Source organism: Leptosomus discolor, chromosome 8 (assembly GCF_034619465.1).
Source record: "Leptosomus discolor isolate bLepDis1 chromosome 8, bLepDis1.hap2, whole genome shotgun sequence".
Lineage (NCBI taxonomy): Eukaryota > Metazoa > Chordata > Aves > Leptosomiformes > Leptosomidae > Leptosomus > Leptosomus discolor.
The window spans coordinates 3,195,528-3,217,540 of record NC_141398.1 but is presented as its reverse complement, the minus strand read 5'-3'; the positions used below and the strand labels follow the sequence as shown (position 1 = coordinate 3,217,540).

The 22,013-nt window shown below is 45.9% G+C and overlaps 1 protein-coding gene across 1 annotated transcript in view; it reads left to right on the top strand.

Moving 5' to 3' along the window:
• The first annotated feature begins 5,250 nt into the window (after window positions 1-5,250).
• Window positions 5,251-22,013, top strand: part of ZNF516 (zinc finger protein 516) — a 57,852-nt gene continuing 41,089 nt past the window's right edge. The window contains exon 1 of the mRNA XM_086469431.1: window positions 5,251-7,156. Coding sequence (XP_086325557.1) covers window positions 5,251-7,156 — 1,906 coding nt within the window. The remainder of the gene's footprint in view (window positions 7,157-22,013) is intronic.

Below are 22,013 nucleotides of genomic sequence, written 5' to 3'. Positions count from 1 at the left end.
CCTGAGCCTTCTCAATTCAGGAGAGCAGCTCTCCAGGTTGCCCTTCTTCGAAAGAAACAACTTTCTCAATTTCACCTAGATCTTTACGCGCTACATCCTATCATTTCATCATCTAGAAGGAATTTCAGTAAGATTTTTTTTCCACAAGATCACACCTCAGTGTTATGTTTTGTTTTTTTTTGTTTTGTTTTTTTTGTTTTTTTTTCTTAAAGTCACTGTCGCTTTTGGCAGAGGAGCACAGTGGAGTGATTGCAGTGTGTATTCAAACCTCTTGGAGATTAGAAGAGCGGTATTTCTCCAGTGCATTTCTCTTTCAGATCAGACTTGAAATACTCACACTCAAACTGAAGGCAGTTTGGTTTAAAATATACACTGTGCTATTTGAATCTGTGTAGCCTCCCAGATTGTACGTTCTTGTTTATTACTTACTGAAGAGTTTTCCCTTCTTGCCACCACAGCCTGTGCAATAGGATTTTTAAAGCCAGGTTTAATTGAAGAGAAATTAAGACAGAATGCATAGTCTTCTGAATGTTGGAACGGGAATAATTTTCCTGTCTGTTTTCCTCTGAGACTGCGCTGCACAGGGTATTTGTACGTAAGAAATGAATTTGCAATGACTCTTTCAGTGTGGTATCTCCCGAATTCCATTTTTCAGTTCTCCTGTGGTGTTTGTTTTCAATTTCTTGTTTTATGAATTGTTTTCCAAGAGGCATAAAAGGTCCTTAAGAGGGTCTGTCTCGCCCTGCGGGGAGTCCTCGCAGCATACCTGGTCCTCTTCCAGAACATGCAGGTGGCATGAAGAGAGGAGTAATGGGTATTTTGGTGTCCTCCTGTTTTATTTACAGTGCTGTTCGCCTGTACCTGTACCCGTGCTTCACCTCAGGACTGCCTGAGGGTCTTGCAGAAGTTGTGAGGGCGATGCAGCCGCTGCTGGTGCTGGGAAAGGGGCTCTGGGGTGAGAGCAGGTCGCGTTGGCCAAACGTGTCATCTTGCAAGCCAAGAACTCTGTCTGAGTTAGTTTCTAAAACCAGAGAAATTTTGATGCCTAAGTGTTTGAAGTAGAGTCAATTCTGACAAATACTTGGTTTAGGCTTGATTTCCCTTCCACAGAGGAGGAGGGAATAAAATGGGTTTATTTGTATTTGTTCCCATGTGGGTCAAGGCGAAGACTCTTTGTGAGGCAATGGGTGCAGGAATAGGCCTTACCACTCAAATATTTGGCTGAGCAAAGGCATTTCTTGGCATGCCACCCCTCCTGGTTTGGGTCTTTGTTCATGTTTCTCTTCCGCCTTGCTGTATATACCAAGCCTGCATGTAAACAGCGGTGGTGTTAAGCGCCTCAGTGTATTTTAAAGGGGCTGAAAATGCCTCCCAGGCACTGGCTGCGGCTTCTTGCGTGAACTGCTGATCCCTAGTGGACCAAAATGAAGTGAGTCTAGTTCGTGTGTCCCTTAGAACAGAATATCAAGCCCTCCTCAAGGAGTTGTATGGGATTTGGCATAGGCTGCAGTGCCGTTAAAACACACCAAATAGTTTTAAGGACTTACAGGTTGTTAACTTACAGCCTACGTTCCCTTGCATGTCCTTACGGCCTGGCTCTGTGCTAGTGGGGATCTCCGTGCTGTGACAGTCTGGGACAAATCTGCAGGCCGGCTGTGACTGCTGTGGATCGTGTGTGACAAGCCAGTGCTCAGGAACTGCAGGGTGGCCGTGGACCAAGGCGATGGAGGGTTACTGGTTATCACCTGAAATCGCTGACGAGTTGAAACATTTTCTAGTAGCCTTAGGGTAGGTGGAGGTGGCCAGGTTCCATGTGTGCTGGAGGAGAATTATTTCAGAATGCTGTCAAGTTCATCATGATTTCAAAATACAAATATTTTTATCACTGCAGTCAGCCAGAAAGAGATAAAATAGCTGTGGCAAAATTTTACTCACAGCAGAAGAGTAGTCAGCGTAGTTCGATTTACCAGTTGACGTCTTCCATCCCTTGTGCCATCTTTGATGTTGAAATAACTGTTTAGGAATTAATACTAAGGTGAAAATTAGTAAGCCAAAATGTTATTTGCTGTTGGTAGGATGCTTTACAAGTGTTGTTTTCCTCATTTTGTACATTCAGTCTTCCAAACTGAAGCTTTTGTGAAAGTTGTCATTTTTGTTTCGTTTTCTTTTGCTACTGCTTTCTGATGAACCCTGGCTTTGCTGTTCTGCAAAGAGCCCCTCTGAAAGAATGACTTTTAAGTGGCACTCAAATGATGTGAGGAGGGAGCTGCACGTTGTTCGTATGTGTTTGTGTCAGTCTGTTTGCCAAAGCCTAAGGGAGACCGTGTAAAGCCAACTCAGATGGGGTGACCACCTGTCCTCCCCCTGGAATTTCCGTCTGTGGAAGATCAGACTCGAAACTTTGAGTCTTGAATGTCTATGAATTCAAATAATTCCACTCTAGGAATACTTGATTTCAGCTTTTAAAGTTGAAAATGCATTGGCATACATGCAACATAAAGTTGCAGTGCATTGGCCGAGCTAAAGTAATAAAGATGAAACAATTTTCTCAGAATATTTTTGGTGAAGACGATAACGCTTCCATTAAGTATTTTAGACAAAATAATTCGGTGATTTTTTCACTCTGGCTTTATTCCCCCTCAGGCCTAATTTAATAGAGGGCCAGGGGGATCTCCTGCAAATGCCTAATATCCCTCCTACAAGTAATGCTTTCTTCATATCCTCATTTTCATAACTAAGTTTCATTAATGAAAATGCTATAAATAAAGTGAAATATGTCAAGACTGAGCACAGGGAAGCTGTGGCCAAGTAAACAAAGGGACTCTGAAGCTTTGGATTCATGTGTGCCTGAACTGCTGCATGCAGCATTCGTCTCTTAAGTTTGGCTCTTCGAGCTCTTTTGAACTTTCAGTCAGGAAATACTGTAGAAAATTGAGTTAAAATGGGACCTAAATTTAGAAAAAAAAGAAAAAGTCACTAGTCTAAATGTCAGCCTACCCATCAGCAGTGTTCTCACTGGTGTAAACTGTAGAAAATGCAGAGCGTAGAAAACATTGTGTAAAAATATCTGGAAAAATCTGTCCCCAAAAGTTACTATCTTTTTGTTTCTGCAGTGGTGCAGAACGTCTCGGAAGAAGCTGTGGCTCGTTCAAGTACTGCCGTGAAGTTACCCTGGGGTTTCTTTCGATGACTTAATGAGTTAATATGGGTTGTTACTCTGCAGAGTTAGATTACGGATGAAATAAATAAGATGGCTCTCAGAATTGTTTCATCTATCACCACGCAGTGTAAACTGCATTTGTATTTGCTCTTTGGCGTGTTTGACCTTTTGGTCCAGCCCCAACTTCCAGTGGCTGCCATCCTTTGTGTGTACACCCAGGGATTTTCTTCTGAGGCTGCCCCTCAGTTAAATGGCGTATTGCAGAGATTAATGTAGATACTCTGGTTTGTAAACTTCCTGCTCATATGGACTTGTGAATTTGCGATCTGATGTGGGTTTGGTTTGGTTTTTTTAGTCGTAATAAATTAGTCCTAATAGAAAAATGCTTCATTCAAGAAATGAAATTGTGTTTGTAAATGTCCCTTAGATATTACTGTCAACTCTCTGAGGCAAAGGTAGTTTGGGTAGATGCTGTTGGTAACTCTTAATATGCCGAGCAGATACTAGATATGCAGAAAATCAAACCCAGAAGTGAATCAACTTGGAGCAAGTAAGGCTAGATTAATTTAAACATAATGAAGTTGTTCTGTAACGTGTAACTGAGATGAGCGTTGCACAAGTTTTTTCCTTGCTTTTTGTTAGGCTTGTGGTTAGACTGTTTATTTATTTACACCCTGGAGAGACCCAGAGGTGCATACAATGAGAAACCTTAAAATTCGCAGCTGTGGATCTGTAGCTCTTGACTTACCGAGGCGCAGATGTCAAGCGATGGCTGCGTGAATATACAGTCTTGTTATCACTCTGCGTATTTTTAGCTGTGTTTGAAGAAGCTGATGTTTTCTTAATGTAGTAGTAGATTGGTTCTCTTTATGCAGTGTTCTTTGATCTTCGTCATGTGGTGTTTGCCGTACTTAATGAGGCTAGGAAGGGGGGAGATTTTTGTTTTAGAGTGCAGTAATTGGAAAAGGAACTATCTATGGAGGTCTTAATCACTGGGGTTTGCCATATATGAGGTGGAGAATGGCTGGTGTGTTGCATCTTGCATTGCTGAGGCAGATACTGACCCTTGCATTGAATGGGGACAAGATACAAAAGCTTTTAAACCTCTGTTAATCAGAATTGTTTCTTGTTTTGTTTGTTTGTTTATGCTTAAGGTTCTGTTTCGTTGAGGTGCGTGGTGCTGTGGTTTCCTGGATGTCTTGTGGACATAAACGATTCGCTTTTGTGATCATTTGATACCTCACACACGGTTTACTTTGTTAAATTGAGACTAAATATTACACTTCGAGGTGTTTTGGGTTTGTTTTTCGTCGTCCATCAGGAAATAACTTTCAGTTTCCCTGAATGCTTTGTCAGGCTCTGGATTCTTGTTTTCTCTCTCGGCAAAGTACTGAGTGTCCTCAGCCTCTGCGCCTGCTCTGTGCATGCCACATCAAGCACGGCAGAGCTGTCTGAGGCGCAAAGTAAGGCAGTTGCCAGCAGGAATATGATACTTGCTAAAGACTCTAGGAAAGGCTTTTATCTTTGGCAAGTAAGTATTTCACATGAAATTAAACATGATGGTAAAGCCACAGATTTAAAGGGTAGTAACCCCCTCCAGAAATGTTTTCCTCATTTAAGGTCTATTTTTAGCCACTTCTGCCTCGTGTTAAAACAAAAAAATATTTTTTTCTTTTAAAGTTTGGGCTTTTTTTAAAGACACTGTGATGTCAGTGTATGGAATTGAACGTTTGCTCTGGTTTGGATTTTAGTTGTTTATTAATGATGCTTGCCATTGAAGTCTGGAATATCCGCAAAAGGAGAAGCTGCTGCTTTTTGGTGCTATAAATCGTAGCACAGTGTGCTTCCGAATGCAGGGTGAGCGATGGAAGCTGTTGAATTAAAAATATGAATAGGTTTAAATATGTTTAAGAACCTACTTACACAATTTCTGCAAGTTTGTGTGATTTTTGTTCTTGTTTCAGGTGACCTATGCCACCCGCTTACAGAGCACACGGAAATAAATCGGTGCTTCGGACTCTCTTGAGCAGCTGAACGGCGAAACGTTTACCCTGAGGATGAAGCAGTAAAACATCCCCCTGCGGAACCGTATGATTGAAAACGCGGCCCAGCCCTCCTCTGCTGCCGGACATGCTTTTGTCCTCCTGCCCCGCTCACCCCATGTTGCAGTGATACAGATGGATCGTAGCAGAGAGGCAGAGATGGAGTTACGGAGATCCTCCAGCCCAGGCAAGCTCAGCAAGAATGACGTGGATGCTGACAAGACCATGTGCCACAGCTGCTGCATCTGCGGTAAAAGTTTCCCTTTTCAGAGCTCCTTGTCGCAGCACATGAGGAAGCACACGGGAGAGAAGCCCTACAAATGCCCTTACTGCGACCACAGAGCTTCTCAAAAGGGCAACCTGAAGATCCACATCCGTAGTCACAGAACAGGCACTTTAAGTCAGGGGCACGAGGCGGAGATAGGAGAGGCGCAGCTGGGGGAGATGGGTGTTTCGGAGGGCCTCGGGGGGTGCACCAGCCCCACGAAAAGCACGTCTGCCTGCAACAAGATCTTGAACGGGACCGCTCAGGTTGATAGCAGCAAGATCTTGTTGAGGAGCAGCAAGAAGGAGGTCATGGAGGCGGCGCCAGCTGAGGAGGACGGCAAGCTGACCTCTTACCAGTGCACCTTCTGCAAAAACAAATTTGAAAGGAAGAAGGACCTGGAGCAGCACCTGCACCAGGTCCACAAACCGTTCAAGTGCAGGTTGTGTAGCTACATGACCCTGAGGGAGGAGACGCTGTTAAACCACATAGAGAAGGACCATATAACAGCTCAGGTCCCAAACGGAGAGGCCTACACCGAGAACTGTAAGAGCGAGCTGAGCGCGGGCGAGTTCCCCTGCGAAGTCTGTGGTCAGGCCTTCAGTCAAACCTGGTTCCTCAAAGCTCACATGAAAAAGCACAGGGGGTCATTTGATCACGGGTGCCACATTTGCGGCAGGAGATTCAAAGAGCCCTGGTTTCTCAAAAACCACATGAAGTCTCACGGCCCCAAGACCGGGAGCAAAAACAAACCAAAAAACGATTTGGAGCTCATAGCCACTATCAACGACGTGATACAGGAGGAGACGATTGTGACGGGCCTGTCTCTGTACGAAGTTTGCACCAAGTGTGGAAATCTGTTTACAAATATGGAAAGCCTGAAAGCGCATAACGCCGTTCACTACCGGGCACAGCGGGGCAGCGCCGGGGATAAAGCCGAGGGCTTGATGGATGGGAGCCTAAGCTCCTCGGTAACGAAGCAGTTTTTCTTACAGTGTCTCAATCTAAGACCATCTGTAGGGCTGGATAGAGTTACAAGAGGACAGCCTGGGAAAAGAGTAGCCGAGCTGGATCCGGTCAGTAGCTACCAAGCTTGGCAGCTGGCCACCAAAGGAAAAGTCGTAGAGCCCTCGGAGTATGTGAAGTATGTGGGATGGGACGAGGCCCTGGCGGATGCGGACGTGACTTACGACAAGGATAAGAGGGAGTACATCCTCGTCAACCAGGAGAAGCGCAAGCGAGACCAGGACTCGCCCAGCTCTTCCAGCAACCCCAAGAAGAAGAGCTGCACCAGCGGGCGCCCGGAGAAAACCGGCGGTGCCCCGCCGGGGGACAGCTGCCCGCTCGCCCAGGGGGACCTGGACTATCGTCCCGCCTCACGGCAGAGCCGGCGGGCCGCCCAGAACAAGTCCACCGAGTGCTTTGAGTGCGGGAAGATCTTCCGCACCTACCACCAAATGGTGCTGCACTCCCGGGTGCACCGCAAGGAGCGGAGGAGCTGCGGCGAGGGCGGGACGGCCGCCCAGCCCGACCGCTACGGCTCCAGCAGCGAGGAAGGGGATTCGGGGTCCGTCAGCGGGCCCAGCACCCCCGGCTCCGCGTCCGCCCCGGAGGACTCTGCCACCTCTGGCCTGGGGGAGGAGGGGGCCGAGGAGAGCTCGGAGGAGGGAGCAGCCAACGCCTCGCTAGGTAAGATCGCTGCTCCCAGCCTTGCCCTGCTCGCTGTCGCTGGTCTCCGTGTCTCCCGGTGCGGGACACGGCGATGAGCGGAGGAAGACGTGCCTGAAAGCGTGCGGGAGGTTTCAAGGCAGCGTGGATGGGGTCCCGCGCCCGCTGAGCGCTGCTGCTTGGCGCTGCACGGCGACTCGTTTCTGGCACACGTCGTAGAAGTGAGATCAGGGGACATCTTCCTGAGGTGCAGGCGAACTTGTATTTCGGTGAAGGACACCGGAGAGGTATCTTAGTTGCCTGTAGCAAGGCTGTAGGGGAGGGCAGTGTCTTCCCTGGACATCTCGGGGGCTGTTTTTCCCCCGTTTGTGGGGATCCTGTGCGCTGTTCCGCCTGTGGCGTGCAGGTGTAACAGGGGCACGGCCTGTGTGGTGTAGCCCCGAAGCGTGTAAACTTGTTAATCGCCAGCGCGAGAGGCGTCGCTCTCCTCTTCTCTGCCTCGCTTCCCAAATTGTGTTTATAACTCCAAAGGCTATAATTAATCTCTCTGGATTAAAGTGGTCCTTTGAGTCCAACACTACTAAATGGAACAAATTATTCTCCAAATAGCAGCAAAGTAAATATTTAAAAGAACACCATTAAGCACTGTTGTATCTTGGGTTTTTTTTATATCTTATTTCTGTTGTTCACCATTCTTTGTTTATAATACCCTTTTAGAAATGCGAGATTAACCATTCTTTCCTTAGTAGCCTTGCGCTGTTTTTTTGTTTGTTTTCTGTTTGGCAAAGAATGACGTTTTCCTCTCTTTTTCATTCCTTTTGTTGTGAAGCACATAGTTATCTGTAGGGTTAAACTCATTTTCAAGACCATCGCAGATGAAGTAATCTGCACCATTGTGGAAGAGGCTGTTCTTTCAGGATTTTACATGATGTTGCGCTTTGCTGCTGCGGGGTCTGCAGCCAGGAGAAAGCAACATTTTGCAGAATTGTGTACTGATAGTTGCATGGTTTCCATAAATTTTTGAGGTAACGTTAGATTTATTTATTTTTTTTTGCTTATTAAGCTGCTTTTGTGAAAGCCTCGTGGGTTTAGGACAACTAAAGTTGGGGCTGATGCTGTTTGGCAATATAATTTTCCAAATGTAAGGTGTAGAGGGAAGAGAGCCCCAAAGGGTTGAAATTGTAAAAATTAAACCCATCTGTTTGTCCTTAAACTTACAAGAACGGTCCTAAACTTGATTTGGCTACAACTTGGATCAAATCCCCGATGGACAAATTGAGTGCACACTAGAACAGAAATGTAAATCAAACCAAGAACTCCACTTTTTTTTTTTATGCTTTCTTGCCCTTTCCATAAACCACAACTCCAAAAAGTCCTGGCGACAAGCTCACTTAAATATTTTCACTATGATTACTTGCCCATTTAAAAGACTCAAAATTTGGCTTTCCCATCTGCTGTTGAGCTTCAAGTTTTTATGGGAGCATCCATACTTTGTGTGAAAACCCATCAGCCGCCGCCCGAAACATCTCGGTGCGGTCGACACAAGATGCAGTGATAAAACGGCGGCTTTGTCTGGAGTCAGTTGGGGCTGCCGTGTTCTACCGGCGTAACGGTGCCCTTATGGAAACTGCTGTGATGGAAAACCATCTCAGATGGGCTGAAACGCTTTTTTTCGTGTGATATTCAACTAGGAAAGCTGCTCTTATGTCTTCTCTTTATTAAGCACTTTATTTGTAACAAGAGGAGCCGTCTCATCTCTTTGTCTGTCCCGCTTCTTGCCTCAACTCAAGCTTTGAGCCCTTGTTGCAGGACTGCAAGGTGAGAGTTAGTCACAGCAGTTTCTCTCGCGGGAGTTAAGGTGACTGGCCTAACCGATGTCACTGGCCACCGCCTGGAAACTTGTTTCTTTGGGTGCCAGTTTGTTCCTTATCATCTTTCCCGGTAAAGACGCAGCAAACTGATGGGCCGAAGTAAAGGCACTGCATTAGTGGGCCAGGAGGGTGGCTGCTGCGTTTTGTATTTGCTGACATCACAGCTGAAGAGCTAATTGAGTATTTAATTGGCTAATAAGAAACATTTTAACCTTATGACTGAGAGAAGTGTTAACCTTGCTTCTTAATAGAGTTTATTTAAATAAAATCACTGTGTCAGTGCAGTGAACATTTTTTACAAGTGATAAAGATTTTTTTTTTGATTCAAAAGAAAATTGTATTTTTGGTTTGTGTGGTTTTTTCTTCTCAGTTTTCTCTTTTTTTAGTATACAGATTTACTGACACTGACCTTATATTGTTTTCTAAGGGACTGGGTTCCTTCCGCCCAGCAGGCTGTAGGATTAGTTTTATTCTTCTGCAGATTGCTGCTTTAACTCGAGCAGCTTTCTTTCCTTCTGCTACGATCTGAGGCTTAAGGGGTACAGAATATAGGCCAAATCCCGCCCTCGTGTACGCTGCTGCTAAAATCAGGTGTTCTGGTATGGCCTTGAAGCACGTTTTGTCCTAGAAGTGCTGCGGTTTGCTCTCCTCTGCTGCGGCTTTTTGTAGTTATTCTTGCAAGTGAGGCTTTTCCGTGGAGAGCCACGCTCCAGCCCACGGACCGCTTCCCTCCCTGGTGGAGGTGGGCAAACAGTGCTCTTTGTTCCTCTTCTGACAAGCCTTCTGTGGTATCCCCCACGACATCCTTCTCTCTAAGGTGGACAGATATGGGTTCGATGGGAGGACTGTTCAGTGGATAAGGAATTGGCTGGGTGGCCACATCCAGAGAGTAGTGGTCAATGGCTCGATGTCCAGATGGAAAACATGACAAGTGGTGTCCCTCAGGGGTCTGTACTGGGACCAGTGTTGTTCAGTATCTTCATTAATGATGCTGACGGTGGCGTTGAGCGCACTCTCGGCGTGTTTGCTGATGGCACCGAGCTGGGTGGTGCAGTCAATGTGCCAGAGGGACAGGAGGCCATCCAGAGGGACCTGGACAGGTTGGAGAGGTGGGCCCAGGTGAACCTCATGAGGTTCAACAAGGCCAAGTGCAGGGTCTTGCACCTGGGCCAGGGCAACAACCAGTATAAATACAGGCTGGGAGAAGACATGCTAGAGAGCAACCCTGTGGAACAAGACGTGGGGGTGCTGGTGGATGAGAAGCTGGACATGAGCCACCAGTGTGCAATTGCAGCCCAGAAGTTCAGTCGCTTCCTGGGCTGCATCCAGAGCAGCGTGACCAGCAGATCGAAAGAGGTGATGCTGCCCCTCTAGTCTGCTCTGGTGAGACCCCACCTGGAGTGCTGCATCCAGCTCTGGGGCCCTCAATGCAAGAAGGAGATGGACCTGTTGGAATGTGTCCAGAGGAGGCCACAAAGATGCTCAGGGGGCTGGAGCAGCTCCCCTGTGAGGCCAGGCTGAGAGAGTTGGGGTTGTTCAGCCTGGAGAAGAGAAGGCTCCAGGGAGACCTTATAACACTCTTCCAGTGCTGAAAGGGGGCTGTAAGAAGGCAGGGGAAGAGCTGTTGACAAGGGTCTGTGGTGATAGGACGAGGGGTAGCGGTTTTAAGCTACAAAAGGGTAGATTTAGGTTGGACATTAGGAAAAAGTTCTTTAGTATGAGGGTGGTGGCTCACTGAAACAGGTTGCCCAGAGAGGTAGTGGAAGACCCATCCTTGGAGACATTCAAGGTCAGGCTTGATGAGGCTGGGAGTAACCTGACCTGATTAGAGATGTCCCTGCTTATTGTAGGGGGATTGGACTAGATGGCCTTTAGGGGTCCCTTCCAATCTGTGATTCTATGATTGTTTTTACTCAGTCTGTGGTCAGGAGAATCCTGTGCCTTGGAACAGGGAAGCTGGCAATGCACCTCTGTGGTCGCTGAGGGCCAGCAGATGTTGGGGCTGAGGGTGGCAGGGGCCTGGAAGTACTGATGGGGCTTGCTGGGAGAAGAGCAAGAGTGGGACCTTGTGCATGAAATGGGGTTGGGGGCCTCCAGGGTAGGCGCTTTGCTCTTAACACATCGGTAATTTGTCTCAATGACTACCTAGCGTGACGTTTCTCAGGCGTGGGGGTACTGTTTGCAAACCCAGCTTAGCTGTCTAGGGGTAAGCTAGCTGGTTACAAAGGGCTTTCTGTCTTGGTGGAAGGAGGCTAAAAATTGGTTTTCTACACTCACACACGGTGCACGGCGTGATACCTGTCGTACAAAGGTATATGCATGAGGTATGTGTGCTTTGTGTGACAGCCACGTGGGAAGAGGTGGCCCAGAGAACGTTTGCTTGGGTAGGAGCAGACTTTGAAGGTTTTGGGCGTCTTCCTGCCCCAGATGAGTCTTCATTTTCATTTGGCATTCAAGCCCCTAGAGAAGTGTACCTGGATTTCCACTGAGTTGCATCCAAAGCTGTTTGAACCACCTGTGAGTTGTTGCTCAGCACTTCTCCAGCTTGAGGCTTTTTTAAGTGATTTTGTGATTTTCAGTTTTGACTAAGAACCACCCCAGAGCTATGACAGAGAGTAGAGGGGAGTTACGTGTATGTTGATAGAAGTGGAAGGGAAAATACTGTGCTTTTTTAACGTTTCAGCTTCTCAACTAAAAGGTAGTTTTAGGTGTGCCAAAGAAATCAGCCTGTGCGTTCGGTGGTTAGTACCTTTAAGGCTCAGCGTGGGCTCCCTCATTGTCGTGGTGTGTTTAGCAGCGAAGGTGAAGACACCACGAGCTACTCCAGTTCAATGATGGAGGAGGAAGTAAGAGTTTTGAGGCTGTGACTGCTGCTGGCTGGTAGGAAGATGAAGAAAAGAAGTGAAAACAATTTAAATGCCACTTGTTGCTCAGCAAACATGGAGTAGAAGCACAGGCCTGTGATACCGCAGTCAGTAAGGGAGTGCCGTGAGGGTGGTACTTCTGGCGTGGAAGTGCCACACTAGGCAGGAAAAAAAATGCTGGAAGTAATCCGGGGGGGGAGGAAGAAAAGGGCTGTTCTGTAGAAATAAAGGAGGGGAGTGCTGGTTCTAGCCTGACCTTGTCAGGGAAGGACGGCAGGGAAAGGAGAGGGTGTTGTGCCTCAGGATGCTGCTTCCAGCGAGAACCATCTTGTCCATTTTATTTCCTATCTCTCCTGCCTCTTCTCTCCCTCTCCTTTCTCTTTTTCTTTTTCTTCTGTCAGACTCCTCTGGATTTTTGAAGTGCTTTAAGGAGAGGCTGATTCACTCCTACTGAACAAATGCTGTTTTTACTACGCTGGCTGGTGCGGGAAGGGGCTCATGGCGAGCGAGGAGTGTTGCGCTAGGCCCGTGTGAACACAGCGCTAGGCCCAAGGAGCTCGTGGTCTGACTAGCCGAGGTGGACACAGGTTGTGAGACTTGAACCCCAACGCTTGAATCCCAAACAACCCCAAAACGACGAATACAAACCCATAGCGCGTGGCTGAGTTTGGGTTGTGTGAGGAATTACCCACCGGTGGTGTGGTGGGACTCGCTCGGGAGAAGATGAGCTCCATGAAGGGGCGAGACAAGAGATGGGGGTAGGGTGTGGGGGGGAGGGAAAGGGGAATGGGGGAAGGCTGAGGAGCAGGACCTTGGTGAAGGGAGCTGGGACCTGCGAAAAGGAGGGGAGGCTGAAGAGAGGTGTGGGGTGGCATTGGGGTTCAGACCCCCAAAGGCAGTGCCCGGGCGCTGGGTGTCTTGCATTGAAGGTGTGAGGGCTCGTGACGCTCTGCACCCGGGGGTGGGTAACTCCAAGAGGATTTCCATGTGAAAACCAGAAGGTCTGGAGCAGTCACATGAATGGGAGGAAGCAGCAGGAATTTGCCTTCTCCACACCTGCCAGTGGACCCACCGGCTGCTTGTTATCGATCTGCTAAAAACTCTGAACTCTTGGCTCCTTCCTTGGTTTTAGCTGAAGCAAAAAAACTAAAAAAGAGCCGTGCGAGGTTTTGGAGGTCTTTGTTTGTTTGCTACGTTTTAAGAACTCTTAGAAATCCATGGCCATACACTGATTTAGTATCTTTATTAGTAAATTGAAGGAGGAGAGACAGCTGCCTGTGAATTGCTTGCAGGTCATACGAACTGAGGGATGTAACACATACCATTTATCCCGCGCACGTTGTAAGAAAATCCTGTATGTAAATTGGAATGCTTGAACAGAAACGTAACGACGTTAGTAAGTTTTGTGAAGAAGAGTAGGAGAGATTTATGAAGGATAAATTTGGACTTTGTTTTTCTCAGCTATAAACTATAACAAATCCAAGAGCTGGAACTTCAAAGAAAAGTGCCTAATTTCATAAGGCTTTTGATTTAAAGTAAATAAAAAGTAAAATTTTTTCAGAGTGGCTTTAAATTTTCCAGTAAAATGGTGAGGCCGTAATTTGAGGGAGGAGAGGAACAGTAAGAATAAAACAGCTAAGCAAGTGAAAACAGAAAACCAAAAATGTGCAGTAACTCCAAAAAAAGAGAGAAAGATAGTCCCAGTACATGTTTTGTGTTGCCAAAGTGAGTGCATGAAACACAGCTGCCAGTATCCAGGACCAGGACTTCGTTGTTCTGCTTATATGAAAAAATGTTCCTTCATGTGCAAGGGAAATCCTCCCCGCTATTTAAAAATCAAACATTTTTACTATATATCTTGATCAAATAATTACACTTTAGATACTTCTCATGCCAGACTCTCACGTACTGTAAATCCCACAGTACGATGCCACTGAAAGCAGTGCTGTCAGGGCATTTTACACCAAATGAAAATCTTGTTCTGTATGTACAGTCTTAAGTATGTTGAAGGTATTTAGTGTATTTATTTTGCAGAATAAGCGTACCACACATGGGAGAATGTCTTGGTGCTGGACAATTGGTAACTGCTGCCCCAGGCTCCCAAGAAATGACGTTGTTTCAAGGAAGAGCAGCGTCTCAGTGGCTTCTGTTAGATCCCTGCCACAGAGCTGAAAAGGTTACGCTGTGGTTACACGCTTCACCAGTTAATTTTGGCATTGCCGAGGAGTGGTTGGTGGAACATAAAACCCCCTCAACTTTACAACCCAAACTAGTTGTTTTGGTTGTTAACACCGGTGGGATTAATGCCAGGACTTTCAAATACTGCAAGCTGATGATTCAAATCGTAGGGCAAGTTGGGCAGAGGCAAGAACCCGGCGCTTGCAGAAGTAGATCCATTAGGCTTTGTGTGGGACTTTGGAAAGTTCAGAGCGTTCCTTAAAGCAAATTTGGTGGATCAGGACTAGATCAGTTACCTGGTTTAACATAACACCATTCAGAAATGTCTCTTGCTGTAATGTACATACTCCAGTCCTGATGTGCGTAGCAAAGCCCCATGTGGTGGGTATTTTCTCATGATTTGAAGTTTCTCTGCAAAGCACTGTAGGTTGAAGCATTTTTGACCAGTACAGGCCCATGTGTATCTCCACAGCAGCACTTTGTTACCTCTTCCCTCCTCTTTGAACTCTTGTATGCTCCTCAGGACTGCAGAGGATCTCTCCTGTGTGTGAGGATATATATTCCCGTGGTGCTGCCATCAGCAGTAGCTTTTTGCTTTAACTGCGGGTTGACGTGGATGGGAAGAAGAACCGAGCAAAACAGAAATTAAGCTGATCATCCCAAGGAAATGGATAACAAAAAGGATTCTGACCGCCAGAATCACTGAAGTGCGTATTGAGGGGAGAGGAAGAGAGAAGAGCTGTGGGACATCGAGAGGTGTGGTTAAAACCTCCCTTGACGCGCGGACCTCGCACGTGGGAAGCTGCTTGGCCCTTCTTTGGGTTTGGCTGACGGTGGGAGCTGTGCTTCAAGAAGGTCATGCAAGAAGGGTTTGACTGGAACAGGGCAGTAATCCTTTGGGATAGTGCAGGCTGTACCCTTCAATGCTGCACCTCACCCTGACATCATACCAACCGAGGAACGTTGAACCATTGCCCTGTAGGCACCTCGGGTGGTTTCCGCTGTGTTCCTGATTAGCGTGCTCTGCGTTACTGGGTCCTGTTTTACTCTTGTCTCGTGTGCTGTGGGTGGCCAGCAGGAGTGTTAAACAGTAATTCAAGTTCCTCAGGGTGATGAGGAACAGATAACACACAGTCAGCTCAAGTCAGAACTAAGGCTTGCTGGCTGAGCTTGGGATACTTTGGTAGATGAATGACGTGTCGTGACAGAGATTGCCTTTGTTGTTGCTCAGAAAGAACTTCTTTTGCAGCATTTTGAAGTTAATCCAACTGTTGTGCTGCTTTTATTCCTTGCAAACGTTTCAGCGGGGGTCTTGTTGAAGTACCGAAGAGTTTTGTGCAGGGTGTTTTGATACAGGATGTCAAAGATACTTCAGCTGTATTTAGCTGTGTTGCTTTTTTGCAGGTTACCATATACAAGAGACACGGTTAGAATTATTGTTTAGACAGCTTATTGCAGCTGTAGGTCTGTGGTATGAGCGACCAAAGGAAGATGATTTGTACCAAGATGCTAAGGGAGAGATAGGCTTACCCAGCCTTTACTTTTTCTGTTAGAAAGCAAGAAGGTGAGAGTGGTTTCTTAAAGGTAGGTGATAGTAGGATAAGCTTTGCCCTAAAGCTTGTATAAGATGCCCAAAGCAAGATTATTTCTTCATACTTGTTCCGCAGCTTTTGGAAGTGTTGTCACAAGAGGACAATCCTTCTGAGGGTTGCTTGTGTCTATGTTTAGTCCCTCCTGAATTGCCCATCTCCATTCCACGCTTACCAAACGCTAGCATTTAAAAAAGAAATTTTCCATGGGAGTGGAAAGCCCTTAACCATCGTGGCTTTGTTTCAATTTGAGTGTTGTAAATTACCCCTTTATGTTTAAGTCACTTGCAGAGGGGTTCCAGTTTTCATAGCTCTTCTTCAGCAAGTAATATAAACGTCTGCATATAGGGACGTGCACTTGGGAATCCAGCTGCTCGGTAACTTGGCTTTCTCAAAACCCTCCCTTCTTGGCACCTACTTTGCTGCCTTGTAAAAGCCAGTTTAGCAATTCTGGTGTTTCTTAGTACTGGATGTTTCTGTTACATCAAGCTGTAACGTGTGAAATACTGCTTTGTGACATTTGTAGTCGTAAGAACACATTGTGTAGCGCTTTTATTTTCTAGCAGTTTCTGATTAGTGAGCGACGACTCCCTTCCCCCCCCAGCTAGTAAAACAAGATTCAGGCAATGAAAACTGCAGTGGTGGTGGTTTTAATCCGATTTCCAAATATTTCAGTAGCGCTGTGGCCGTGTTTAGTGGGATTCTACTGATCTGTGAATGACTGCTAACAAGGGACTTGTGCAGGTGTCTTTGATGTTAAATCTTTTTGCTGCTCTTAACGTTACGGTTCACAATTTGCCCTTCATCCATCTTAAACAGAGTGTCAGGTTTTCTCTGTGAACGCATTAGGCTTGCCACTGGATGCTCTCGGTGGATGTGGTGGGCTAAATTCTGTGGGAGCTGAAACCTGGGGGAGTCCCAGGGCCGCACAGGCTATAAAAGTAACGCGTGGTTTGGCCTAGTGTTGGTAGATAATTTGTTTTCTGCAGGTGCATTTTGCAAATACAAGTTTTACTAGGTCTCACTTGGCTTCACTTTATTACTTTTTAACCCTGTAGTCTCGTTCAAGCACTGGATTGCTTTTACTTGAATGGTGGTACCAGTCATACCAGTAAAAGTCAAGAGCAACTTAGCTGCAGTCAAGAGAACCCTTTAGAGGGGGAGCATCAATAACTTCTTTTTATTCTCTGTTTTCTTTTGATTGCCCTCGAGATTTATCAGCAGCAAACCTGGATTTTGAGGGAGATGAAAAGCATATAGTGAATTTTATGGAAACGGTGGAGGAGAACTTTGAGTCTTTCATTATAATTTTCAATGCCCTAGTCCTTGGATGAGACTTTTGAAGCCTTGTTGGACTTGGTGTGGGACTGCTACTGTGCCATGTTTTGTGACAGATATCCAGACATTATTTTCAATGCCTGGAATGGAATTGTAAATGTGTAGGGAACTTATTTTCATGGTGAAGTTGTTTTCCTTGTTTATAGACAGCATGGGTTTGAACTGGCAAGTTGCTGAATGCTTTGGCCCTGATCCAGCAAACCTCGTAGCTGCTGGCTTGATTTTAAGCGTACGAGCAGTCAGGTTGGAATCATTGTTAACTGCTTTGTTGAACCACTTGGCACCTAATGGCTTGAGGTTAGAGAAGAATAGAGAAATCTTTCTTTTCTGTAATCAATGCCAGTGTAAATTGCATATCCTGAAACGGACTCTAGCGTACAAACTACACGGGGTAAGACCAGGGGAGGAGCAAGTCTCAGAGTTGTCTTTTGTGGATACTCTGTTAACGGATTTGGTTACGCTTTAGTGATGCTAAGGGCAAAAACCCAACACTTTGTCCTTTTAAAGTGCAGAATGTCTATTGAGAAAGTGTCCATGTGAAAGACAAAAGCGCTCTCTCAACTGGTGCGTATTGTAACTTGGGATGTGGGTGCGGACTTAACGTGGATTTAGAGCATGAGCTGCTCCTCCTCGTGCAGGACCCGTAGGGGAAGAGTTGCCCTCCTGGTTTTTAGAACTTTGTTTTCCAGGTTGGCAATCTCAACCTCAGATACTACCTCATTATCTCTATTCAAATAACAGAAAAATAAATGGCTATTTAAATGACTTTTTTTTTTTGGTCATATCACAGCTGTAACTTTAGTCTTGTTTGGGAGCCATAAGTTAGTGATAGTTACTCCAAGTCAGATCTCTCTTCCTTTTCTTCTTTTTTTTTTTTTTTTTCCTGAAAGGATTCAAAATCACTGATTTATTTAATTTATTTTTTTAGGACTAAATTTGGCTTTAGTTTGTAATATAAGACAGTCCCAACCTTGTGTTTCTTTGAGATAACAAATTCATCAGGCAGTTGAAGGCATCAGCTACACCTAACAGCACTTCAGAGGTGTGTGTTATCTCAGGATAGCATATGTCTTGTGATGTCTTCCTGCTTAAATAACATGAGGCAGGCTGTTGTCAGCAAAAACTAAATATTTGGGGCGGGGGGGGGGGGGGCGAGCACAACTACGAAGGAAATATATGGGCTCTTTTGGAAGTGTGAACCTCAGGGCTAAAGGGTGCTGATTTTTTTCCCCCCTCTGTGAAACATTCTCTGTGTGTTTTAACAACAGAGGTTGCACAGCAGTGTCACGGTGGGGAAAGACTAAGTGCAATGAATTGGGCTGATAACGGGATGTGAAAAGGCTTCATCTCTTCCCATCCCTGCTGTACCCCGAGGAGGTGGAGCAGCTGCTGCATTTGGTCTTGGCCTGTTTTCCTAGCGTGGAGCACCACCGAACCAAAGGTGTGTTCAGTTTTCTGTGATTTAGCCTTTGTGCGGTAGTAAAGCCTTTTTTACTAGATAATGAAGCAAACAGATCCTTCTCTTCCTATAAAAGAGAGTTCAGGAAGTACAGCTTACACTGCACATGGAACACGTTAATCCTAAACCCCTCATAATACTTCGCAGAAGTTTCTTGTCCTTGCACACGCCTGTATCCACATGCACAGCAATTTCCCAGAAACATCTTAACCTTAAGTGGAGAAGCCTTAAAAAAATCAAGTACCGAATGGCAGATAAAATTGTAGCAGGAAAAAAATCAATCTGTGCTTGGATCGTTCTGGGACAACAAAATGGGTGCACGTAAGTGAGGATCACTTACTGGCTGCTGTGGTGCTAACCATGTTTGACAAGGAAGCCTCAGTGCTGTTATTTGTGTGGATATATGGAGTGCTGGTTTTTTCATTAGTTCATACACACAGATAGGGTGTATTAGTTAAAATTCAAACATAATCACTTTATTTCGCAAGTGAAGTTGTTAGGGATTTTTACATCTGATGTTATCAGCTTGCAAGTGCCTAATATTAAGGCTTGTAATGGAAATGAAGTGTTATTAATGCATAATGAAATTTTTATGTGCTAGTAAAATTTTCTGCTAGACTGACCTTTCTTGGTCAGTTATATTACAGCAAGATTTAAAAAAAAATAAAAATCTCTTAGGATAGAGTCAGTAAGTCGAAATACTGAGTTCACTCAACCAAGGCATCATGAAAGTACTCTTCATACAGTATTTACTCAAATTCCAGTTTTGCAGCTTTCTTGGAGGCCTTCAGGAGCCAAAAGGAAAGAAACGTGATACCTAGGGAGGCGAGGGTTGGAATGGGCCAAAATGTAATGTAATTAAAAATTCCGTCAAGCTGAAAAAGGTTTGAGAAAGGCAAAAAAAATTCAGAAAGTGTGTGATTGTCTATATCGAGTACAGATTAATATATATAAATGGGAGAGGGCTGATGTGTTGTTATTAGAGATGCAGCCAAATGATGTAAGAAACTTCTTCTGGAAGCTCACTGGTACTTCCAAGCAGACCTCTGGTGCTGACAGAGATCCCGGTTGTCGCGGGGAGCAGAGGGTGTGCAGAAGGGCAGGCCAGAATCGCGGTCTGCGACACCTGCCCTGCCTGCGAGTTTGCTTTCTACCGTGAGTACCCTTTGGCGTGTTGCACAGCATCGGGAGCATCACGCAGCATATACCTTGTGAGACAACCCACCTGCATTTCTTTTGTTGAGGGTCTGAATTCAGAGTGAGACAAAGTGCCGTTTCCCGGCGTATCTCAGCGGTGCTGTGGGCGAACCGGGTGCTCGGGCTGGTGCTGCCGAGAGCTGGGTGCCGTGGGGCGGTGGGCAGGAGCTGGCTGGGGGGGCCTTTCCCTTTGATCCAGCTTGGAGCGACGATCGCACGGCTGCGAACCGAAGGAAGTGGTAGGAGAGTTTGAAAGGGGTTGGTCTGGATTTAGGCTCTCGTCAGCTGCAAGCCGTCGGTGGTTTGTGTAGGAATGGCAGCAAACGGGAAACAGGTAAAAGCTTCTTTCAGCTCCTGAGAACTGCAGAAACCAAAAGGGGGAGGAGAAGCGATAACAGCGAAGCGTACAAGTGGGGGGTGCTGTTCTGTGTTGCGTGTCAGCGTTTCACCTGGTAAATCACGAGGACGACTGCGTTCCTTTGTGCCTGGGTGCTTGCGTGGCGGGAGAGGATCGTTACGTTGGGAGAAACACTTTGACAGAAGACGCTTGCGGTTCTTCTGCATCTTCTGTGGTGTGTGGGGAAAAGGAATAAATAGATTTTTATCAAAACTGTCCTGGAATGGGAAGATTCCAAACGACCAAGTGCCGAACTTGGAAAACATGACTGTTGGAACCGGTGCGGCTGGACCTCTTGGCTTCATCGTGGGGTGTCGTTTCAAAGGCACTAAAGCCAGATGCATAACTTGCCCCACATGTTTAGATTCAGCGGAGCAATCACACGTGGTGTTTTGAACAAAGTTGCCTGTACCCTAGTAATGGGTATTTTACGAAGAATACTGTAATTCCAGGCACCTTCCTTGGCCTGTGTTTTCACACAAATAAATCGGCGCACATGGCGAGCGCTGCATTTGTCAAACCAGCTTCAAAACCTTACTGTGCTGTTTTCTTGTTGCAGACACTCGAACGTACTTGCTCTTTAATGAAATTAACAGCTTGTTGAGAGCTAAGGTTGCACGTTGGATTCATAATCAGTTTTGCTTGTATGGAATATTTTATTCCCTGCCTTTCTTTTATTTCGGGGCATTTATACAGTAACAGAACTTCCATTAACTCCTGCTGTTTATTCTTTACCCTTAAGCTATAGCCCTTTGTTGCAGCATCACAGTGTCGACCCTGGAACCAATTACTGTGCATAACAACCAGAAGATGATGAGGCTTATTCTGTAGCTGTTGTTTTCCAGTAGTCTTGATGTACGGAAGTCTCTCGTAGGACGTGGAGCAGTGGGGGAAATCTGTTTAAGAGCTTTGTAACACTACCTGGCCAAAACCCCCAGTAAAAGCAACACGGGAGAGCGCGGGCTCCGATCCCTTGTTTTACAGTCCCGAGAGCACAGCTGGGAGGGCTACGGCATTCTCCTGCCTTCGGAGAGTCGGGATGTTCTCCATTAGTTTTGATGTGTGTCTCTTCCCTGGAAGTCAGTGCGTGCGCAAATGTGATGCAGATGTTGTACGAAAGCTTAATTACGCCCCTCCTCGCTTTAAGCTGTGGCGCTGTTCTGTTTTGACCCCCACCCAAAAGGCTTTTCCTGAGAAGAGAAGGGAAACCATTTTCCCATTCTTCCCTTACTCAGAGGTTAATTATAATCTGCACTGTGACCGTACCTCAGCAAAAGCTGAATGGAAAAACAAGACTCTTTTGACAAAAAGGCGGAAGTTTTTAGGCTAGTTTAGATTTTCTCTTCTTTTTTTTTTTTTTTAAGAATTGGAAGTCCTTACCAATTTCAGCCAAAAGAAGAAAACCCCACCCCAAGGTTACTTTTCATCCACACACTTTGCTTCTGAGAGAGCTTAAATCTCTCTGCTCTTTCCTTGTGTTTGGTGGCTGGTGGTTGTCAGCCCGCTCGGTTCAGTCGTCACAGGTGCAACTGCAAGCAGGAACTGCAGAAACAGGGGTAATCCCACTTCGGAAATCCCCTAGTAGCTTGGCGCTCACTTGAAGCAGAAGGCCAGAAATAGAGTTAGGGGCCGTTAGAAAAAAAGGAAGCAAAAAATCTTAGCTCATGAATCCAAATTAAACAGATATTCTCTGCCCTAATTTCTGGGGTTAACATGTGTTAGTTACCACAGCTCTTCTCATAGAACCTGCTGTCTTCTCTGTCTGGATTCCTGAAACCATGGAAGAAATCGCTCGATGATGCTCTTAAACCTCATACTGTACTCTGGTTCTGGGGTACCAGAGAGGCAGTCGGATTGGATAAACACGTTTATTTTTATTTTGCTCTGTTTGTTTCTATGTATGCCTTTGTGCCCGTTGACTTTTCATGCTTGCGCAATCACCAGTATTTTCCCCCTTTATTTTTTTTAAACACCCTCTCCAATAC